Source organism: Zonotrichia albicollis, chromosome 5 (assembly GCF_047830755.1).
Source record: "Zonotrichia albicollis isolate bZonAlb1 chromosome 5, bZonAlb1.hap1, whole genome shotgun sequence".
NCBI classification, from domain to species: Eukaryota; Metazoa; Chordata; class Aves; order Passeriformes; family Passerellidae; genus Zonotrichia; species Zonotrichia albicollis.
Genome location: NC_133823.1, coordinates 16,404,820 through 16,425,177, shown reverse-complemented (window position 1 = coordinate 16,425,177; position 20,358 = coordinate 16,404,820). Strand labels below are relative to the sequence as shown.

The 20,358-nt window shown below is 41.0% G+C and overlaps 1 protein-coding gene across 6 annotated transcripts in view; it reads left to right on the top strand.

Moving 5' to 3' along the window:
* The window catches only part of FAM13A (family with sequence similarity 13 member A), a 128,630-nt gene that overhangs the window by 2,431 nt on the left and 105,841 nt on the right, over positions 1 to 20,358 (top strand). For all 6 annotated transcript variants that reach the window (XM_074540896.1, XM_074540892.1, XM_074540895.1 and 3 more), the window contains exons 2-4: positions 635 to 824; positions 3,480 to 3,689; positions 12,365 to 12,545. In XM_074540896.1, the coding sequence (XP_074396997.1) occupies positions 635 to 824; positions 3,480 to 3,689; positions 12,365 to 12,545 (581 nt within the window). The remainder of the gene's footprint in view (positions 1 to 634; positions 825 to 3,479; positions 3,690 to 12,364; positions 12,546 to 20,358) is intronic.

Sequence of the window (20,358 nt, the reverse complement as noted above, 5' to 3'; positions counted from 1 at the left end):
ATTAAGGGTTTATTGTGCAGTGGGTTTTCCACCCCCCTTGTTATGTGTGATTGGATTACATAGTCCCTTTCTAACCTTAAAACCTCAGTAATTAAATTTCAGACTTAGCAGATACTAAACATAACAGAACATCTTTCATAAGGATCCATCTCACCTGAGAGTGGCCAGAATAAATCCCCAGGAAACAATATTTGGAAGAAGAGTGTAGTGGACCTTTTCCAGAGCACTGCCCTGACAGGCATCCTGGAGCCAAGCTGAGCCCCTGGTGGTGTATTGGGATTGTTCGTGCTTGTCCAGTTACTTTTGTAACCCATGTGGGTTTCATGAGTTAACAACAGCAATCTCCTGCTTGCTCACTCCCAGTTCCTTGCTATTCTAGTAACAAGTTTGTCTGCGAGTCTTTCTCCCTTACCTGCAGACTGCCTGCATTCTTGTTCCTCTTCTCGTGTTTTCTCTGTTAATTTTTACTTTCCTACTTCGCTGAGGTTTTTTCCTGTGGATTAAAACAAATTGGGGCCAAACCCTTATGCTGGAACATAAAAGCCAGTTTTGATGGATGGGCTTGTGTTGTGACCCCACAACCTTCTGCAGCAAATGTGACTTATGCCCTTTTTTTCCTCTTTGCTCCTTTAAGCAAAGCAAATCGGCCGTGAGATTGAAGGAGGACATGAAAAAGATAGCTGGGTCTCCCCTGAACAAGCAGAGGAACACAACCTGTCCAAAGGTGTTTGGTGTGAGTCTTCTGGAGCTCCAGCAGCAGGGCCTGAGCAAAAATGGAATCCCAATAGTTGTGTGGAATATAGTGGAGTACCTCACCCAGCATGGTAAGATCAGTAGAGTCACATCTTCTTAGCATAGCAGCACTCTTTATGTAGGACTCTTCAAAGGAAAGAATGTGGGTTTTTTTGTGGCATGAACCACAGGCAAAGAATGTATGTGGTTTGCTGCTTTTTTAAATTTCTGCCTTGATGCTGAACTTACTTTTTAATGTTTATAAAGGTGAACTACAGTGTTACGTAGCAGCACACTCATAAACAAGCTGTTCAGTTTGTAAATGGAATGTATTCCATTTGTGAAGGCTTGTGGCATCTTCCAGTTGCAAAACATTTGTCTTTAACACTTTAACACTTTTTCTGTATAGAGATAGACACAGGCACGCATACACATACACACACATCCCATCAGAGAATATTATTGGAAAGGAATACCAGTTCTTACAGATGAATTCCAGTTATTATTAATCCCCTCAAGGAAGTAGCTGTTCAGTTCTTAGCTTCTCTTTGCATTCATTTAGTGGGACTTCAGTTCCTGTTGTTGAAATACGTCTCCTTGTAGAAACCTAGAGCACCACTGGTGCACAGATGTCTTGTATGGCATTTGGTCAGCAATGGAAAAGATTTTGTAATGGTATTGGCATCTTCTAAGGAGCTGCATCTCGTTTTACCCTAAGGTTTTCTTTTAGCTATTCAACAATGATAATGCAGCTGTAGAGGCTTTGATTCTATGACTGTATCTTGGTAGATCCTCAGAAGCTCATAGATGCAAACATGGCTTGAAAATTAGCTTGGATTAAGGTACAGTGCTAATTTAAAACATGATCCTACCTTTACACAGCAGCCTCTTCCTTGATGCACTTCAACCTGCATAAAAGTGGCCTGCTAGGATGCTGGAAGGGAAAGAATGGAAAAAGCTTTCCATCATTTAGGGTTTAATCAAAACCAGAAGCTGACAGACACTCTTGACTGCAAGTTGTGGGCTGTGCTCTGTGTTCCATAAAAAGATTGGAATCCCACACGACCGTGTCCCAAATATGGACTAAACAAGCCAAGTTTTCTACTCTGAAGCAAGATTAGCTGGGCTTCTGAATGCCAAGTTGATTATCTGGCCCCAATAAAGATAAAGGCTATTCTTCTTCTCAAAAATGCAAGCAAGATCTCAAAGATACCCTCTCATATGGAAAGCTGTTGAAATGGGTGTCCTGTGTCTGTCTTATGTTTGTTTTGTGAATTAATGGCGAATTTAACTGTGAAGGCATTTTTAACAAAGGCCCAGACACCCAGGCTGAGCTGACTGTTGGGCAGCTACATCCTTAAACTAAGTTGCATTAAGCTGCCTATTTCCAAATTTATAGATGAAGCCAAATTTCCCTGTGCTGTATTTAGTAGTTTCTAATGACTGTTTTTAGGATGTTCTAGCCTATCTTTTTTTCCATAAATGAGTGAGAGAGGGGGAAGGAAGTTTAATCTATGTGTGTGCTGTGGCCTTTGCTCACCTAGTGCTGCAAAACCAAAAATCTTTATTGAGATGAGGTATTTTCTGCCCTCGAGATGGCAGCACAGCATGTCACATGAGAGTGCATTTTGTTGTGAATGCAGGAATACAAACTCTGACAGTAGTATCTCATATTAGTCAACTAAAATGTTTTGAGTGCTTCTCCATTTTTTCCTCTTACTAGAGCAGTTTGTCTTCTAATCATACAAAAGAGTTTATTTTTCTCTACAAACTCTGTTGCCTCAGAATTGATTTCCTGGACTGAAAACATTCTGTCAAATTGCAGTTCCTTGATGTCTAGTCTGAACTGTTGAAAACAATACATATTCAATCCTCTTAGTGTTATGTTTCTGAGGAAGAACAAACAGGTCTATAGACACAGTATTAGAAAGGCAGAATTTTTGCAGTGGAAGTGTTCCAGAGAAAAATAATTTACAAAGGTCAGTTTTAGGGTCTTCTCAGAAGGTTTTGAATCTTAACAAATGCCCAGAAAGTGCTGTTCAGTTTAGTATGATTAGTCTGGCTTCCTCTGTTGAAACTTCCTTTTTTCTACATCTCCTTTACTGGGTGTGGGGTGTCTGGCCTGTAGTGATTGATACCATTTCTTTTTTGTTGTGAAATCCTTTGGGCTTTGTGCAGCCCATGATACATTATTTACTTATTGAGATTTCCTACTACCATAAGGTTGCAGAACTCACTATGGAGTTACTGCTGCACTCAGCACATTGTGAGATGTTTTTGCCTCCTGATGGTCACAGGTGAGCACCTGTTACCCTGGAACATGAAGCTGGGAGTAATCCAAATGTGTGAGCATGGCAGAAAATGAAACTTGCGAAAATGAAACAACTGAAGGGTTTTGTAGCGTCCTTAGTAGGGTCCTTTTCTGTTGAAATATACCAATGGAAAATGTCTGTCTCAGTTGATTTCTCATGGTGGGAGACAACTCAATGGCATTGCAGTATTGTGGGTTCTCAGAAGTGTATCCCAGGCCTCAAGATCTTATAATTAGTATTTGTTATTTATCATAATGTAACTACCTGACTAGAGGGGGTGTTTGGGGACAGAGTGGTATTTTTTTTTTTATATTGTAGTGTATTAATTGCCCTCATTTGTATTACTACATGTGTGTTATTCAAACTGGAATATCTGTTTCATCATGTCACTGGGATGTGGTGGTTCAGCTCAATTATATAATTATATAATTACAGGTATGACACAGGAGGGTCTCTTCAGAGTGAATGGCAGCATGAAGATGGTGGAGCAGCTGCGTCTGCAGTACGAGCGTGGGGAGGAGGTGGAACTTGTTAAAGATGGTGATGTGTACTCAGCAGCCAGTCTACTGAAACTGTTTCTGAGGGAGTTGCCAGATGGAATTATCACGTCTGCCTTACATCCCAGGTTCATTCAGCTTTACCAGGGTAAGTGAGAGGTAAAGTCTTCATCCTTCAATGCACTTTCTTTCTGGATATCTGGTTTCTTAGTTTACTTACTTTGTTCCTCATTTCCTTTGGCTTCAGCTCTTATCTGCTCCCAAACGTGCAATTCTGTTACAAGAGGCAGAAAAATGTTTCTCATGTATTTGGTAAAGTCTGGACTATTTATGATTTTCTAATCCAGTTATTTCTGTTGAATAAAAGGTGAAATGATCAGCTGGTTTTTTCCAGGTATGGTTGTAGAAAATAATTGCAGTCTCTTTAGGACATAAATTTACTTCTGTTTGCTAGGGTGGTTTCTGGCAGTTTCATAGTAATGGACACTGAGAAGTGAGAACTTCATGTGCTTGTCAGATTGGGCTAAAAGCATACAGTGCCAAAGTTCCTGCTTCTCACTAAGTAATGTGATTGTCCATCAAAAAAAAGAACCAGTTTGCAAGTAACAGCAGACCTTATGTTCTATTCCCTGTCATAGCACACAACCTGGAAGATTTCTTTTTTTCTTTTATTTACACCTCCTCATCCACTTCAAGTGGTGGATCAGCCATAGGAAAGACCACCACTTCTGCTGTGGGAAGTTGAGAAATAATTTAAAAGAGAGTTATGCAAGTTTCAATCTAATTCATCTGTATCTGACACTCTGGTGGTGGTAGGTGGAATAAGTGGTGGTTGACCCTGCTCCCTGACCATGTGGGTTGCTGACAGTTCATCTCTCTTGCTGCAGGCAGTCAACACTTCAGTATGTTTTCCTAAGAAGCTGCAAGGTGAGTGGGTAAAGCTACTGGAGAATGCGGAGGAGTAACATGCTCTCTGACATGCATCCCTTGTGGAAGAGGGTGTAAAGTTCTCACACACTTGTCTTGAGGTCTCACTTCCACTTTTCTTGCCTTCCATGAAGAGGAGGTTTAGCCATTTCCAAGAGGAGTGAGAATAGTACCATGTGTTTTCTTTCTTCCTTTTGTTTTGTGAGCTATAGAAAGTGTTGATGGTGCACTGGCGAAGAGCTTTGTGCTTTACCTTCAGTGCATACATTTCAGCTGTAGGCTGTATATGGACTGTAAAATACCTTCCCTATTTAATAAAGCTATCTGGGGCACAAGGATAGGGCTCAGGAAGTGTTGTGTAGGAAGGTGCTGTTGTTTTAAAAAGTCCCTTTTTTTTCAGGTCATTGCTGTGCTTTCTTTGGGGACTTTTAGATTTCACTAGGTCTGACTCATGAGCTGTATTTATGTTCTTTCTCATAAATCACAGCTTAAGTGTAAATTAATAATAAATAAATAAGTCACGCCTTTGCTGTTCCATATCTCTGCCTCCACAAAGGTCATATTGGTGTATTGTACCAGGAACTGCTGGTGTCTTTTCTGGGCTGTTTGTGGTATTTGTGGAAGGGTTAATTTGTTCTGTCTCCTACAGGAAGGGCAAAATCCCCCCCAGTACTTTCTAGGGAAATGAGATGGATATCATTACTTAACAGATTTACTCACCAAACTTTCTTGTTTCCAAATAAAGTTACTGGTGTAACCTATGAACCCAGGTCTGCAAAAATCCCTCCAACTGTGACGTCTCTTCATAGCTAAGTTTGCCTGTATTTCACAATAAGATCAAGCTAGTGCCATTAAAATTTTGATTAGGGAGTAAAACGTTTTACTTGGAAAATGCCAGTTGGCTGTTGTGGCAAGGGGAAGGCTTTTGTAAAGTTTGGAGAAAACTTGAAGGGTTTTTCACACCCCAGAAAATACAGCATAAATGAGTAGTTATGAAAGGCGCTGATGATTTTCATCGTGTTCAGATAAGCTTAAGTAGTAGGTGGGCATTTGCTTGCAGTTAAATGATCAACCAGCTGTGCGGGATTGCAGGAGTTATCTGTTCACTTATCAAAGTATGTGCAAGGGTATTGCTTGCAAAATGGTACCAGGACAGTGCATGCCTGGGTGTTCGTTTTGTAAACTGTGAAGAGAGTAGGTCAAACTATTTCTGAGTCAACAGGTTATTAAAAAATAACTTTGAATCTGGAGCCACTTTGCAACATGTCTACAGTGAAGGCAAATACAAGCTCTGTCAAAACCTCTGTATTCCCCGCTGTTGAAGTTTTGCGTGGGAAATGTTTTTTTAGGATTATATTATATTTCTTTTGGTGCATTTTTAGGGATTGTTATCAGCATTTTTTAAGCCAGCTGAGATCTTGGCCTAAGAAGAATACATAATTACTTTACTTACTATAAAAATGGTTAGAGAGTGATTCCTCTAGTTAAAAATAGCTGAACTGAAAATTACAAATTTTACCTGTAGCTGTAACCCTTTTCAATTTCAGCTATCAAATTAGTTGCCAAATCAAAGAGAAATAATCTGCCCTATTATGAAAGAGAGAAGCTGTCCTGTTAGTGTTCAGGAAGTCCATGCAGCTGGTTTGGCATTGCTGTCTGCAGCCTGTGCAGTGTTGTGTGAAACAGAGCTCTGCATGCTGCCCTCAAATCCTACAGTACTTTTGTTTAAATTAATATTCAGCATAATGCCAAGACTATGCAGTTCCATAAAACATCATGCAGTGTATTGTGGTGTGTCCTGGCATTCTCTCTGTGTCCTTGGAGAAGGACAGTGGCAGTGGGAGATGGGCAGGGCTGGAGATGTGTGTTGCAAGCACAGGCCAGGGACACACTGATAGTGACCTTGGTGTGGGCTGGTCTCCTCACAGTGCCTGACAAATAAAGACTGCTCCTTACGGGGAGTTCTGGGGTGAAAAATGTCCATCACAATCACTTTTGTGGCTGAGGCTTCACTGCAGAGCAGAACTGTGTGAAATGGGCTGTACTTTGAGAAACCTCCACCAGAAATTAGCAGCTCCCGTACAGCAATCCCTGCCTGAGCTTGTTTATTCCCTCTGGCTTTTCATTCCTTATCTTCTGTATCATGATCGCTGACTCTTAAGACATCCATTCATAGTAGGAACTGTACGCCCAGCTCTTACCCCTGTCACAGGTCACTTGCTTCCATCAAGGCAAAGTGCTACTGTACTCTGCATTCTTTCTTCTTGTTGTTGTTTCATTTCCTCCTCCAGTGGAGGTGCAGTGAAATACCGACTCTGTCTTCCTTTCTTACTCAGTCTAATTAAGTTTAATGCTATTTCATCACTCTGGCTTCTTGACATTGTTTATCCTATAGAATTTATATTTTTTCGGTGGGCAGGAGCAAGATGTGAGTTCTATTTCATATAGTTCCTTCTGCTCACAGCCTGTGATGACTGGTGTGGTTTTGTCTGGTGCCTGTGAACAGCCTTGCCTGTTTCAGGGAGAGGGATGGAAGAAGCAGTTCCCTTCTGGATCAGCAGGTCAGTTTACAGAACACTTAGTAGCCAGCAGCTGTTTGAGTTACATGGACAAGCAGAACAAAAAATACAGCTTGTGTTGGGGGATTTTAGAGGTCAAATTTCAATCTGAACAATGACATTGAAAATGAATAGATGAGTGCTGACCTTTTAACCATTGTTATAGATGGGTCATGAGATGGTTGGCTCTCACAGTTAAGGCATGAATATTAAGTGTATGTTATGAGAAGTTTTATTGCTGTTGTTGTGATTTTTTGTTTGGATGGTCTCTGTTCTCTCTGTAATCCCCTTTCCCTTCTCCCTTGTGTTGTTCCCACTGGTAGTTGAGACATGTGAAGGGAGGATAGGTACCTGTGTCCCTTGGCATGACAACACCTGACCCCAATCAGGCTGCAAGAAAGCAATCTCCACCAGTGGACAGTGAAGAAGAGTTGATTTGCAGACTTTGGGAGGGGCTAGGGTTACCTTTTGCAAACCCAGGGGTATAAAAGGTGGAGCAGCTGTTTTGTGGGTGACACTCAGTCCCAGCAGTGGGACTCCCAATAATTTTTCTTTATTCAGTCCCTTGTTGTACTTTGTTAAGGTTTAATAAACCTTTGAAATTTTTAAAAGTGGGCATCATTTCCAGTACCATGGTAACTGCAGCCGTGCATGAAATCTGATTCATTAGATATCTTGAGGCCCTTGTGACATGATTTTAGCCTTTTCCTTTGGCTTTTATGGCCATTTTATTGTTATCAGAGCTGTTTCAAACCCAGAGAAATAACTTCTGTTTTCCATATGATGGTGACGTTCGTTATGCAGTAAAAACTCTTGGAACTGGATTTTTCTGCAGATGACACTCACCAGAGTTGCAAAAGAAGTGTGCTTTTCCTCCAGGATGTTGGAATGAAGGATAAATACAGTGCTGCAAAGTGCCATAGTGATAGAGAGTGAGGTGTCTCAAGCTGGATTGTGATGACAGCCTTCTTATGAGCAGGGCTTACAACATTTCTGCTCCTGAAGGCAACAAGACGTGATTTTTTTTCCCTCTGGGGCAGGATCATGTCTGAAGGCTGGTGTCTGAAGCAGATTGTTTCTTGGCAGAGAGAGGCTGGAGTCCCACTTCCCATAGATTGCAGAGGTGGAAAGAAATACTTTCATTCCTCCCTCAGCCCAGTGGGTGCCATGGTACTGCAATGCACAACCTGCTGCCCCTGTGCCAAAGATCAGCTTCCCAGGGCACATTGAGAACTGCTGACAGATGCAAGCTTTTCTGTCTGCCCTCCACTCTGCTAGCATGCAAGGCAGCTGGGAGCTATGCAGTGGTAGCATGACACTGAGCAGTTGCCTTTCCTCCTCACCTCACAGCACAGATAATTGGCTAGGGCACTGTGGTAATGTGCTTCCAAACTGGAGTTGTTTGGGGTCAGACCATTTGAGACTTGAGCAAAACAATTATGCACACCTGTTTGCATGGATTCCATATATTTAGTAAAGTTCAGGCAGCATGGAGTAACATGAACAGTGATGAATTGGGGAATTAAGTTGTGTATCTAGTATGTCAGAGACACTCAATATGTTCAGAAATAGCATGAACTATTGGAAAATACCTCCCTCTTGTTGCGAGCTGTGGGTGTATGCTGAAATGAAATGAGACTGAAAACACCCTCACAAATGTGTCTGTACCTCCTACACTGTTGAGACTCCTGTTTCTAGTTAATTAACATTTTTGGAGATACTGCCTGTCGTTTTCACTTCTCTCCTTGACTCATTCCTCAGTAATGAGTCCCTAGTTCAGCTTTGAGGTGCCAGCTGCCCCTGCTGGCTTCCTTGATCCTCTCTGTGTTTTGTGTCCTCAGGCTGCTGAGCCTAGACATGGCCTGAGGCTGCTGGTTTTGTTCCATTCCTCAGCCCTATCCACTCCTTCCTTCTTGGTTTCAAGCCCTTGCTGACTGCGCATCTAGCCAGGCTTCTCTTGCAAGCCTTGGCTGAGATGCTGTCTGTTGCACATGGCTTTTGGAAGGCTCCCAAAATAAAAAATGGAATGAGTTTGTCTGTCCTTGAGAGCACCTTCCTCTTAGCCTCCATTCTTATTTTCCTCCTTTTCCCCTAGGCAAATTAACTGGACATGCTGTGCTTGAAAATCATGAGTAGCATAAACCATTCTGGTGCTCTGATGTTAGATAGTCACTACCAGTTCAGTAAACCTTAGTGACTGACTTTGAAACAAACTGAAAAGGAGGATGAATGCTCCAAAGAATGGGTTGTTGTTATGACTCGACTCATGTTTTTGCTCTCTAGTAAGTTGAAAAGCTGTAATATTTGAAGAAATACATTAATTGATAGCAGTAGTAGACTTGTCCTGAAAACTGTACAAAGTGTGTGTATACTGTGTTTGCATGGCACTGTCGAGATTCACCATGAATTATTAAAGCAATTTTTAAAAATAAAGCGGAAATCCATGAAATGTCATCAGCAGAAGAATCAACAAATTAATTCTGATTTTTGGATTCTTTTGGAAGAAAAACTTGATTTCTTCCCTTGTCTTTTTACTGGAGAAGGAGGACAGAGAGCATAGCCCTATTTTCTTTCTTAGATTTCACAAAGAGAAGGAACTTGATGGCTCAGTAAATGGGGTTTGCTGCCTCGTGTTACTCAGTGTCCCTATGTCCTTCAATTAGGGTAATTTCTCATCATCTTGTGATGTGGTATCTGTGTCTGTTCTTGAAAGTACAGAAATGAACAAAGGTTGGCTGTGCCCAGCAATAATATTTTTGATGTTGATTCATACCCCAAAAACATCATGGTTAATGAGCAGGGACATCCTACCCAGAAAATACCACTAAGGCCACGGGCCCAATAGCTTTGTTTGTTGTCAGAGTGCAAACCTGTGCTCGGAATGTTTTGTGGTGGTTATTAGCATCTTCCTGGTTTGGAAGGGATGGAAATTCCTTCAGTAAATGAAAAAGTACCCATCAGTCTAAAGTCCCAGTGGGAGACTCAGAGAGGCAATTAGTTATCAAGGGCATTCCCTAATTAGATGACAGGGTGATGGTGATGGAAGGGGTGCATTTTTTCTGGGAGATGGCTTTGGCTTTCCTTATCATAACTGCAAGCAATTTGTAGTAGAAAACACTGTGCTTTGTTATCTAAAGAAAAGTATGTTAGGAGTATGTTTTGGCTACATGGAAAATTAGTTGTTTTTGTTTTCTTTTAAGATTCATAAAAAGATAATTAGTAATCAAGTCATAGACTGTACACTCCACTTTGATAAGTGCAAGTACAAATGCACTGAAATTCCTTTTTGTTATTCCATTTAATACAACCTTCAGAAGCCTCCTGAATTTTCTGCAATAATAGATCAGATTTCTTGCTGTTGCCAAGCTGATTGGTAGCAGCAAAGTCATGATGGTTTTTTCCTCTCTGTAAGGGTAAAAAAGGTTGTGATAAGCAAGCAAATAAGATTTTTTTTCTCATCTGCTTCATGCATATTTGATATTTGACTTTTCTGAAGGAGCTAATTTCTTACCTGTAGAAGAAAAGGCTGTATTTAATCAGCTGATTAAAAGGTTTGGTCCTGTAATTTGACTGGCATTTGGTCTGCTGTGATGAAAGAATTCATACTAAGTCTGTGGTACAAAAACAGACACATAAAAGTGAATTCACGGTGCATATAAAACATAAAAAGACTTTCTTGCAGTGTACAGTATTAGGCATGCCAGGAAAAGCAGGAATCCTAAGCTTGGAAGCAGATGAAGTCCCTTGAGTTTCAGCTGTATGAAGTGGCAAATAAGTACATAAAAATCCTCATTTGTTTGCCATTTATTTGCAGGATAAATCCTGTTTATTAGCCACAAAAAATGTCTGATTGTAAAACAGAAATAATATTGCAGCTAACCACTTTTCAAAGCACTCTACTCCTGAAACACTGTTCAGCCCAGCCCTGGAATAATTCTGGGAAATGAAAGGTAAAAACAAAGACAAGACTTCTGAAGTGTTTATACATACATTAAACGGTGTTCAAAGACTTTTGTTTTCCCTCCTTTTTTTCTCTCTAAAAAACGTGAAACAAATGTAAATTGTTCTTTTTTTCTTTTGCAACACCAGCCATGGGATGTTTTCCTGCCAGTCTTCACTGCATGCTGGTAGCAGGGCATGCAGCAGAGCAGCACCAGCAGCCCATAAGGCTGATAAATAAGGAAAAAAAGTACTAGAAGTGCACAGATGGCCTCATGCTAATGGACACTGCTTGTAATTAGGTGGGTGTGGAAAACCTTCAGGGCATGAGGTCTTCTGTCTGAAAATGATGATGCAGGGTCCTTGGGGTTTTCATGCATATGGGAAAGTTTCAGTTACATTTTGCTTTCGTGGACAGTAGAAATTAATATTTGCAAGGAATAACACATCCTGTTTTGGTGTAAAGGGAAAGCAATACTGACTTGTTTTCAAAACTTTGCTTCTACTGACATGTAAATCCAAGATTTTGGGGGGTACAAATCACTCTTTGGAAGGTGTTTTTGGGACGGAGGAGGGGAGCAAATAATATTGCACATGAATTCAATTCCAGCAGTAGGACACAGTTAAGCAGAAGCTGTGTGTGAGGCCAAGCTTGTGTTCACCACCCAGGTCTGTATAAACACAGCGTCTGTGAAGTACATGCAATTTTTACTTAAATACTTGGATGTGACTCAGTTCAATATGGAAAGCTTTTATCCATACCTAAATTCTAGAAGACTGTACAGTATAGCAAGGCTCCTTTCTAACATGAGGCCACATTTTGACTGGTTTTGGAGTGTGGCAGTGCCCAGAACAGTCTGTTTCCCATAAGGAAGACTCCTTCCAGATTATGCAGCAGAGTTGTCACCCACAGAAAGTATTGTAGTGCTATTATAACACTGCATTTCAGGAGACCCTTTGTTTTACCATTCCTGCTTTCTTAGTTTTGAATGTTTTCATGGGTAGGGAAACTAATAGTTTGAGAAGGGCTTGGGAAGTAGGGATGACATCCAGAAAAAGCATGAATGTGAAGGTCTGGTAGAGAGGGAGTTAAAGCAGATTTAGCTGTGCCAGGTGGGGATAAACATGCCGTAAAGCTCTTAGCTGACTGTTAGTAACTACTCAATCTGTTCAGGGGAAAGGTTATGGCATAAAGGTAAGAGTGAAATGGCGCCCTTGGTGGCCAGGATGAGCCTCAGGACAAACATGCACATTCCCTGAGGAAAACTGAGGAGTTGTGTGTCTCTGAGCAGAAGCAGAAGTGAATTTTAGCTTCTGCTGCTTGCTCACCCATGTAATTAAGTTGGCAGCAATGAAGAAAACCATATACATATGTTTTTTCTTCTCTTCTTTTTCCTAGACTCTAGAAACGACATGCAGAAGGAAAGTTACTTGAAAGAACTCCTTAAAGAACTGCCTGATGCTCATTACTCCTTGCTGAAGTACCTGTGCCAGTTCCTGATAAAGGTTGCTGAACATCACGTAGAGAACAGGATGAATCTTGGCAATCTTGCCACTGTATTTGGACCAAACTTCTTTCAGTAAGTTGGGCTTTTTACTATACCCTGTTTGCTGGCAGGTGGCCAGAAATGTAGATGTCAGGAATCTACTTTGTCAAGGTGATCAGATGGAAGCAGTGACAGGGGCTCTGTGTTCAACTTGAGTGCTAAAGCTGTTTTTGCTCCAAATGGAAGTGGAGTTGCTCTCCCATTTCCTCTTGCTGTTTGCTGAACTGTTTATGAGTTTTGTATTGCTGCTTTGGTAGCGGAGCAGAAGTGTAACAGTGAAATGCCTTCAGACTGTCAGTGCAAAGAGGGATGTGTGCTCATGCAGGTTTCTTCCTTTGCTATCAATTAATGTGAGTGCTTCTCTCCAGAAGGCTTTGACAAAGGATCCTTGGTGGGAAAGGACTCCAATGCAGCACCCAGGTGCTATATAATTTCTAGAGATGGATACTGCATGCTATCTGCATGTTTGGCTTTATGATCTGGTGTCTGCCCTCAGATGCTGGTGATTCTGGTCTCTCTGTCCTTCTAGTGTATTTAGAAACTGCTCTGGAGCTTGTGGGATTCCACTGGTCTCTTAAAACTCCTGACTGGGGTCAGTAGCTTTACTGGGTTCTTTCACTGGGTGCAGTTCCTGGGGGCTTGTGCTGAAGATGTGTTTAACGTGCTGGTGGAGCTTGCAGCAGTAGCCAGAAGAGTTATTTCCAGGTGCAAGAACAATCCTGAGTGAGAAGGTTTCTGTTGAGTCACTGCAGTGATGCAGTGCAGCATTAGCACCTTCACCTCTGCAATGAGCCCACTGGCTGGCATCCAAGGTCCTTGGCATGGGAGACACCTAAGCAGTTTAGTTCAGTCATCAGTCTTGAAAGGTGTGTGATACCACCAAGAACAGACAAGTGAGTTCTTGTATCAATGTTGCAGTTATATTGATTTTTATTAAAATATTGCTCTGGACTAATACTGAATTGTCTAGTAAAAGTTAGTCTCATTAAGCAATTAATTTAATCTTTCCCCCTGAGTTTCCTCTTGGAAAGACATAGATTTCTTTAAAGAGAGAAAACAGAAATTAGGTTCCTGTAATATGTTGAGATGGTTCCTTGTACCTAGGCTAGATGTTGCCTGCTGTCTTTTTAAGGAACATATCTTTTTCCATTGATTAGGGAGAGAACATGGAGGAATGAGACACTTAAACTAAAGCTTGTCCTAGTGACTACATGGCTGCCTTATCCTAAGATGTTGCTAGTGGATGATGAAGGTGAATTTCAGGATTAAAGTATTTGCTGTGTTAGTTAAAAAAGATAAAATATATTTTAAAAATAATTGTTTTGCTCTCTAAAACAAAAAATGCTCAAAAGACAGTAATATGCATGGGAATGCGCGAATATGAGAATTACTGTAAGCACAATACTGTGAATTTCTGACAAGGAAAAGCAAAACAATTTTTTAAACTTGCATTCGTATGGGTGGTTTGGGAATTGCTGTCTAAATGTATTAGCGGAGTTCAGAACAAACAAATTAGAAGAATTTGAGTTCAATGGCTAAATCTCTATGACTCAAGCTCCCAAGTGGGTATTAGAATAATTTTTAGTTTACTCATCACTTCTTTCAGGAGAGTTTAAAAATTAGCTGTGCATATTTTTTGGTGTAGAATGCAGAGAATTGCAGTTTAAATTTGCAACAGGTATTCCTAATATTAAACCAAGGACTATGTGTTAAAAGCTCTATAGTTGTTGCCACAACTGATCTCTGCTCCTAAGACAGCATGGAAAAGATAGAAGTGTTTTTGTAAGGTACAGGGATGGATACACCTCATTCCATTGCAGAAGACTGAGGAAGGCAGAGATCACTGGAGGTAAAATACCAAAGACTCATGAGTCTGGATGAGAGTGTTACCAGCCCAGCAGATGTGATACCTTGAAATAAATGCTCATGTGGCAAAAGGGGCATTGAAAGCAAGGCTTCACATTTACCAAATGGCTAATGAGTTTTTAAAAGACCCAAATAGGTTAGAATTAGGCGTGTAGATTTTTATTTAAACTAAGTTTCACCATCTTGTGTTTCAGCTCTGTGTTTTATCAGATCTTGATCTTTTCAGGGCAGTTCACTCTTGTGGTCCAGACACAAAGATTGTGAGGAACAGTTCAAATACCCTTTTCTCCTGCGTTAATGGATGCAATCTTCTATTGCTGGAACTGTGACTATCTGTACCAAGATTTGATAGGTAGAGGAAAACTTGCAGCACTGTTTTTAGGTGTTGGGCTTAACCAGTTGGTTGGCCAAGCGTCCAGAAGGAGATCCTCAGAGCACATTTCAGAGCTACACAGTAAGGCTGCCTGAAGCCTGCTTGGCAAGGGCTGTCTCTCTCTGCTGGCTGCAGGCAGTCTCTGGAGAAGCTGCAGAAATGAAATATTGGCAGGAGGCTGAGAGATCGCTCCTCTCGCTTTGCGTTGTTTGTTCCCAGCAGTGCATGGCGGCTTTCTCCACGGCAAGGAGAGAAGGCTCAGCTTGTCAGCAATTACACTGCTGAAGCAGGGAGAACTGAGATTTTTCTGTCAGAAATTCACACTCATGTCTAAAATTAATGTCAGTTTGTGTAGTTGAGGCACAGTGTCACAGAAGATAAAGCCCATCTGCTGATAGTGAAGGACTTCTTTTGGCAAGGTATTTTTAGTGACAATTTAGCTACTTAAGCGTAGTATCTCCTACTCCATAACTGAAGTTGTTTAACAGTTGAATAAATCATGCTTCTTGGCCACTTTCCAGATATTTAGACTTCATTTTAATTCTCTTATTCTCATTCTGTTTTTCTACATCATATCCTCTGTAATATATCCCATCTCCTAAACCTTCAACCCTTATTGCTTTTATCTTATCCAGTACTTCCCCTGCTTCCTTACTTGCTGTTTGACAAACTGCATTGGTGTTTTTCTAAGAAAGATTATCTTGTCCTTTCTGTATTTCTAATGAATAGAAAGGAAATAAATGGCTATTTGCATTCCTTGTATTGAAGTGTGATATAAGATACAAGAACATGTAAAGGGCAAGGTCAAACAGCTCAGAAAAAGATTTGAGATTTGGTTCACTATTTTTTCCCAATTTGGTTTGTTCAGATTGTGATGGAAGGCAAAGGTCAAGTATATTGAGAAATACAGCCCTGGAGGAGCTACAACCATGAAGGAACAAAAATAGCTGTCTTTTCTGTCACTGGGCTAATCTGTGTAGAGTATTAACATTTGCAGCGTGGTTACTTTTGGAGGAAGTTTTGTCCATTGACCTGAATTTCAGCTCCTGGAGAGACATAGCCTTAGTTAAGGCCTGCTGTGTGGGCTCTGCTTGGCTCTAACAGCTTATGCCGAAATGGAGAGGACCAGCGGGTTTTCTCTCCTCCTCTCTGTTCTCCAGGAGCTGGGTGTCAGAGGAGCTGCTGCCCTTATCCTGTCCTTGGTTGGCGTGGTAGGACATGAGGTCCAACAGATGTAATCAGAGGATCCATTTGTGCCATTATTGCAACTCTCTCTCAAGCAGTCATCTCTGTGTGGGGCCTCCATCATTCAAGCCCTTGTGAACTTGGTTATGTTTCATTCCAACAGAGATTGTGTTGTGAGGGATTGCTCCATCCCCCCAAAAGTGGTTGGCAAATGCAGGTGTCTAGTTAAAATGCTGGAGTTAGATGCAGTTATTTATGTATGATGACTGTGTAATATGAAGGGTAACAAGAAAAGTATATTATCTTTGGATATGGAGAAAATGGTAGATTGTAGGGTAGATGTAGGTATTTCAGAGATGCTGAACTTGAAATAATTAATATTTGATCTGAAGTTACGTGTGAATGTCTTACTTTGGTTTCTAGCAGCCTTGGAGCCTGCACGGATTGGGTATACAAAACTGAATTGAAAGCAGAGGGACTGAATTAATATTTCTCAGTGAGTAATGTTGGCCTTTGGAACTTTATGTAGATGGGCTTTGTTTTCAGGCAATGCAGCCCCAATTCTGCATCAGTCTTCAAAAAAATTGCAATCTAGGATTGGGGGCAAACTGAGTAGAGAATATTGTTGTTTAAGCATGAATTATTGCAAATTGGAGCATGCAGCCGTAACCTTTCTTACAGTGTTCACATAGATTTTAAATACTGCATTTTCCAGCACTGCAAAGGAATTTTTACTAAGCATTCAGTATGCTGAAGCCTTTAATGACAGTTTAAAACATCAAGTATAATATAGCAAGGCTATAAACGTTCTCATCCATAATCATATTAAGTACTCATGAATATTTGAGCTTAGCAATACAGCTCAAATGCAATCACAAGGAGAGTTTTTGAAGAGCCTCTGCTTTGAAACATTTGGAGATGAGAGCAATGCACTTTGTAAGGGGATGTTAGGCTATGGACTGCCCTTTGTCCCCCTTTATGTAGGTTGCACTCTCTAAGATGTCCCCTGTCACTGTAATTTTATGATGAAAAATGAAGCTTTTGCTGAAGCAAAAGATTTTGCATATAAATGAAGCCAATCAGTAAAGCCATTGTGGCAGCATCACTCTAACTGCTTTGTGTTACCTGTGTTGCCTGCGTTTTGCATTTTATTAATAATTATTATCATTCATTATGTGCTGTTGTTTTATTATTATTTATTAGTGCTATTATTTTTTATTAATTATTTTTTATTTTGCAAGCAGTGCTGATAGAGCTGAATTACTGAGTTAACTTAGGCTAATAAATCTGATCCTAGAGAAGATAATCTGGAACAGATTTTAACAGGCAGGCAGGTGCATGCCCCAGATTTGACTCTCCAGGATTCTCCAGTATCACAGGAGCTAAAACACCTCTGCAAAATCTCAGTAGTTGTATCTATCATTGCATTTCACCCCGATTGGTAAGGTTGCAAATTATGCAGGGCACGTAAAGGAATCACATAGACTGAGATGAACAACTGTCTCAAGTGAGCGTGGCTGTATCTTTAGCTGCTTATTAGACTGTGATCTTGCAGCAGGGTCTGCAGACATGAATATGTGCCAGTTTCAGCTGCACCAGTTTGTGGACTGGTGTGTCAGGACAATCCCTTTCATCACCTGAAGTGGATGAGTTCTGGCCACGAGGTTGGATCTGTTAGAGACACAGTGAAGTCTGCCTAGAGGCACAGAACAGACTGCCTCAAGTTGTAACCTCTATAAATTACTGCAACTCTGCTCTCAAAGTCTCCACTTGTGCTTGTTGAGGGACTCATGGGCATCTGAGGTACTAATGAAAATGTTTTGTTGGGGCTGGAGAAACAAAAAATCCATGCAGTGTTTCCTGTCCTTTGAGTCCCATATTTCTGGCAGGATTCCCTGGGAGAATGATAAGTTGACTTTGTGGTGCTTCTCTACAAAAGGTACTGTACAAGCAGCGAAAGTAGTTTATAGAGCATCTAGCCCCCTGTGATTGTAAATTAGGCTTACAGTGCTGTCATTCCATGCAAGCTGCTTCTGCAGAGCCACTTGGGGAAATGGTAATGTGCATCTTTCATCTCAGACAGGGTGGGGTCAAGCACTGTTGGGAATTGGTAATGAGATGACCCTTTCACATGGAAATCTCGGGTTCTCAGTTGTGACAGGGAGCTGTCAGCAGTTGCTGCCTGGGGAAATCAGTTCAGTGACCTCAGTTCAGCTCATTATAGACAGATTACTACTTCCCAGGTCCTCCTGGCCACTTGAAGCAAGTTTCCCAGGTGTGGTGGGTGGTGACAGAGCCCTGTAGTGATGCCTGTCCTGTGCCACGTGCATGTTTGGATGTGTCACTGCGCTGCTCTCAGTTGGAGTCTGGAGGTTCCCTGTCTGGAAAGCCCACTCTGCATTCAGCCTGTTAGAGCTTATTTGCAGAGACCCGAGGTAAATTCATTTAACTAAATGCCTGAGATGTAAGGAATTCTTTTACAGTGAGTTAATCTGACCTCAGGTCACTTTGCTTCTGAGTAAAAGCTGGGACACAGAGCCTTGCTGTGGTTTAACCCTTTGAGACAAGCTTTCCTGAGCATCCCTGTGGAAAGAGACTTGGACTCAGTCTGGAAAACCCAATGAACATGAGGGTGTGGTGTCTGCCCGGACAGGAGCAGCGTGGAGCTGCACTGGGTGGGCCAGCCACGCTGGCAGGACACTGTACAGAAGTGTGAAATGCTGCTGGGTATCAGATTTCGAAATGAAGAGCTGACAGCCCAATCCGATTACCAAGTAATGTTTTAATTTTGAGAACTGCTTTTTCTGCTTTAAAATTACTTCACCAATAATTTCAGTTTTTATTATCCTGCAAAACTCGTGGTACTGATGCATCCTTGCTCTTGACCCTTCTTAACTGTGTCAGATACTCTTAATGCTGGTGCCTCACTTAGACAAGGCACATTTTTTCCAAATATTTAATGTGGACACACTGTGCTTTGCACACAGATCATTCAGAGCATCTCTTTGGGAAGGGCAGGTGTCTGTGGAATCTAAGGGAGGGCACACTAGAAAATTTGCTCCTGCTCTGCCTGTGCTGTGTATCTGTTGATGACTTTGCAGGCCACTGTGATAACTTCAGTGGGAGTTTTCCAGTTCAAATTGCTAAAATAGATCTGAATTTATCAACACTTTTTCTGCTAGAAATAACCATAGAAATTGCAGGTTTATGGCACCCTTCTGCTGTTTGTGGTAGTGAAACTGATGCTTCTGGTGCTGCTACTGAAGTAATTTGTACATATGTGACTGGAAGGGGATGAAGTCCTTCTGTTGAGGATTTTGTAACTGGAGTAAATAGTGTGTCTAACTCTCAAAGCATCGCATTTGTAATGACTAATTAACATGAAAATAGACATAAGGGCGCCATGGCTATGAACAGTTTTATACTCTGGTTTTTTAACAAGATCTTCACAAATGATAATGAAAATTTTCCAAGGATTAGGTTGTGCATCAGGAAAGTGAAAGTGTGAGAGAATATTTTCTCACAGATCTGGTTTTTTTTTTTTTTTCCAGTCAGTTGAAGTGACATTTGTAGATGTCATGACTTTTCAGAATGAGAAGAGCTAAAGTAAAATGCTATTTTTTTTTACATGCATTTTCAGAAAAGTCTAGTCAAACTGGTAGATCATGCAGTGTGGCAGCAGATGGGGTTTACTTTGTATAAATAGGCAGGGTGGTGTGTGCTCATAATATAAACTTATCTTCAGCTCAGCATATATTTGTTGAAAGGAAAATGTCACCATGGAGAGCTCAAAGAGTGTAATAGTCCTTATCGTGATTGAGGTCTAATAATAGCAATTAGAGGAGAAATATACTAGAAACTTTGTTAAATATGCCTGTTAATGTGGCAGAGAGGTGGCAATGAATAAAGTACGTTAAATTTCCATTAAAATAAATCACTTCATGGTCCTTTGCTTGGTTACGCTCAGAGAGAGGTGTTAAAAAAGACTGAAGCCATGAGCTTTAGCCTCATGTTTTGCATATGTGCCTCGCCCTACTCATACAGAATTGTTCAGAATAGGATGTTGGATTTTTCACAGGTTTGATGTAATAAATTTTAACTGGCAAGGTAGTGTGGGGAAGGGAGGGCAAGAAAGTAATGGAATTGGGCAGAAATTAAGTACTGGTTTTGTGCTTTGTGGAAACTATAGACTGGACTGTTTCTCAACCAGGTAGAATTTTTTGTATTAGCTGTTGCCAGTAGGCAACTGTTGGCAGGAGTTCCCAGCAGATGTGGCTTAGGTGAAAATTCTGCTATCTGGAGTCTTTATTTTGACTTGCATATGCTCTATTACATTTTCAGTCCTTTTCCTGGGAATGAGATTCATAGGGGTGCCCTTATTTAAGTTGTAGTCTGTTTTGGAGAAACAAATCAGGAAGGTAA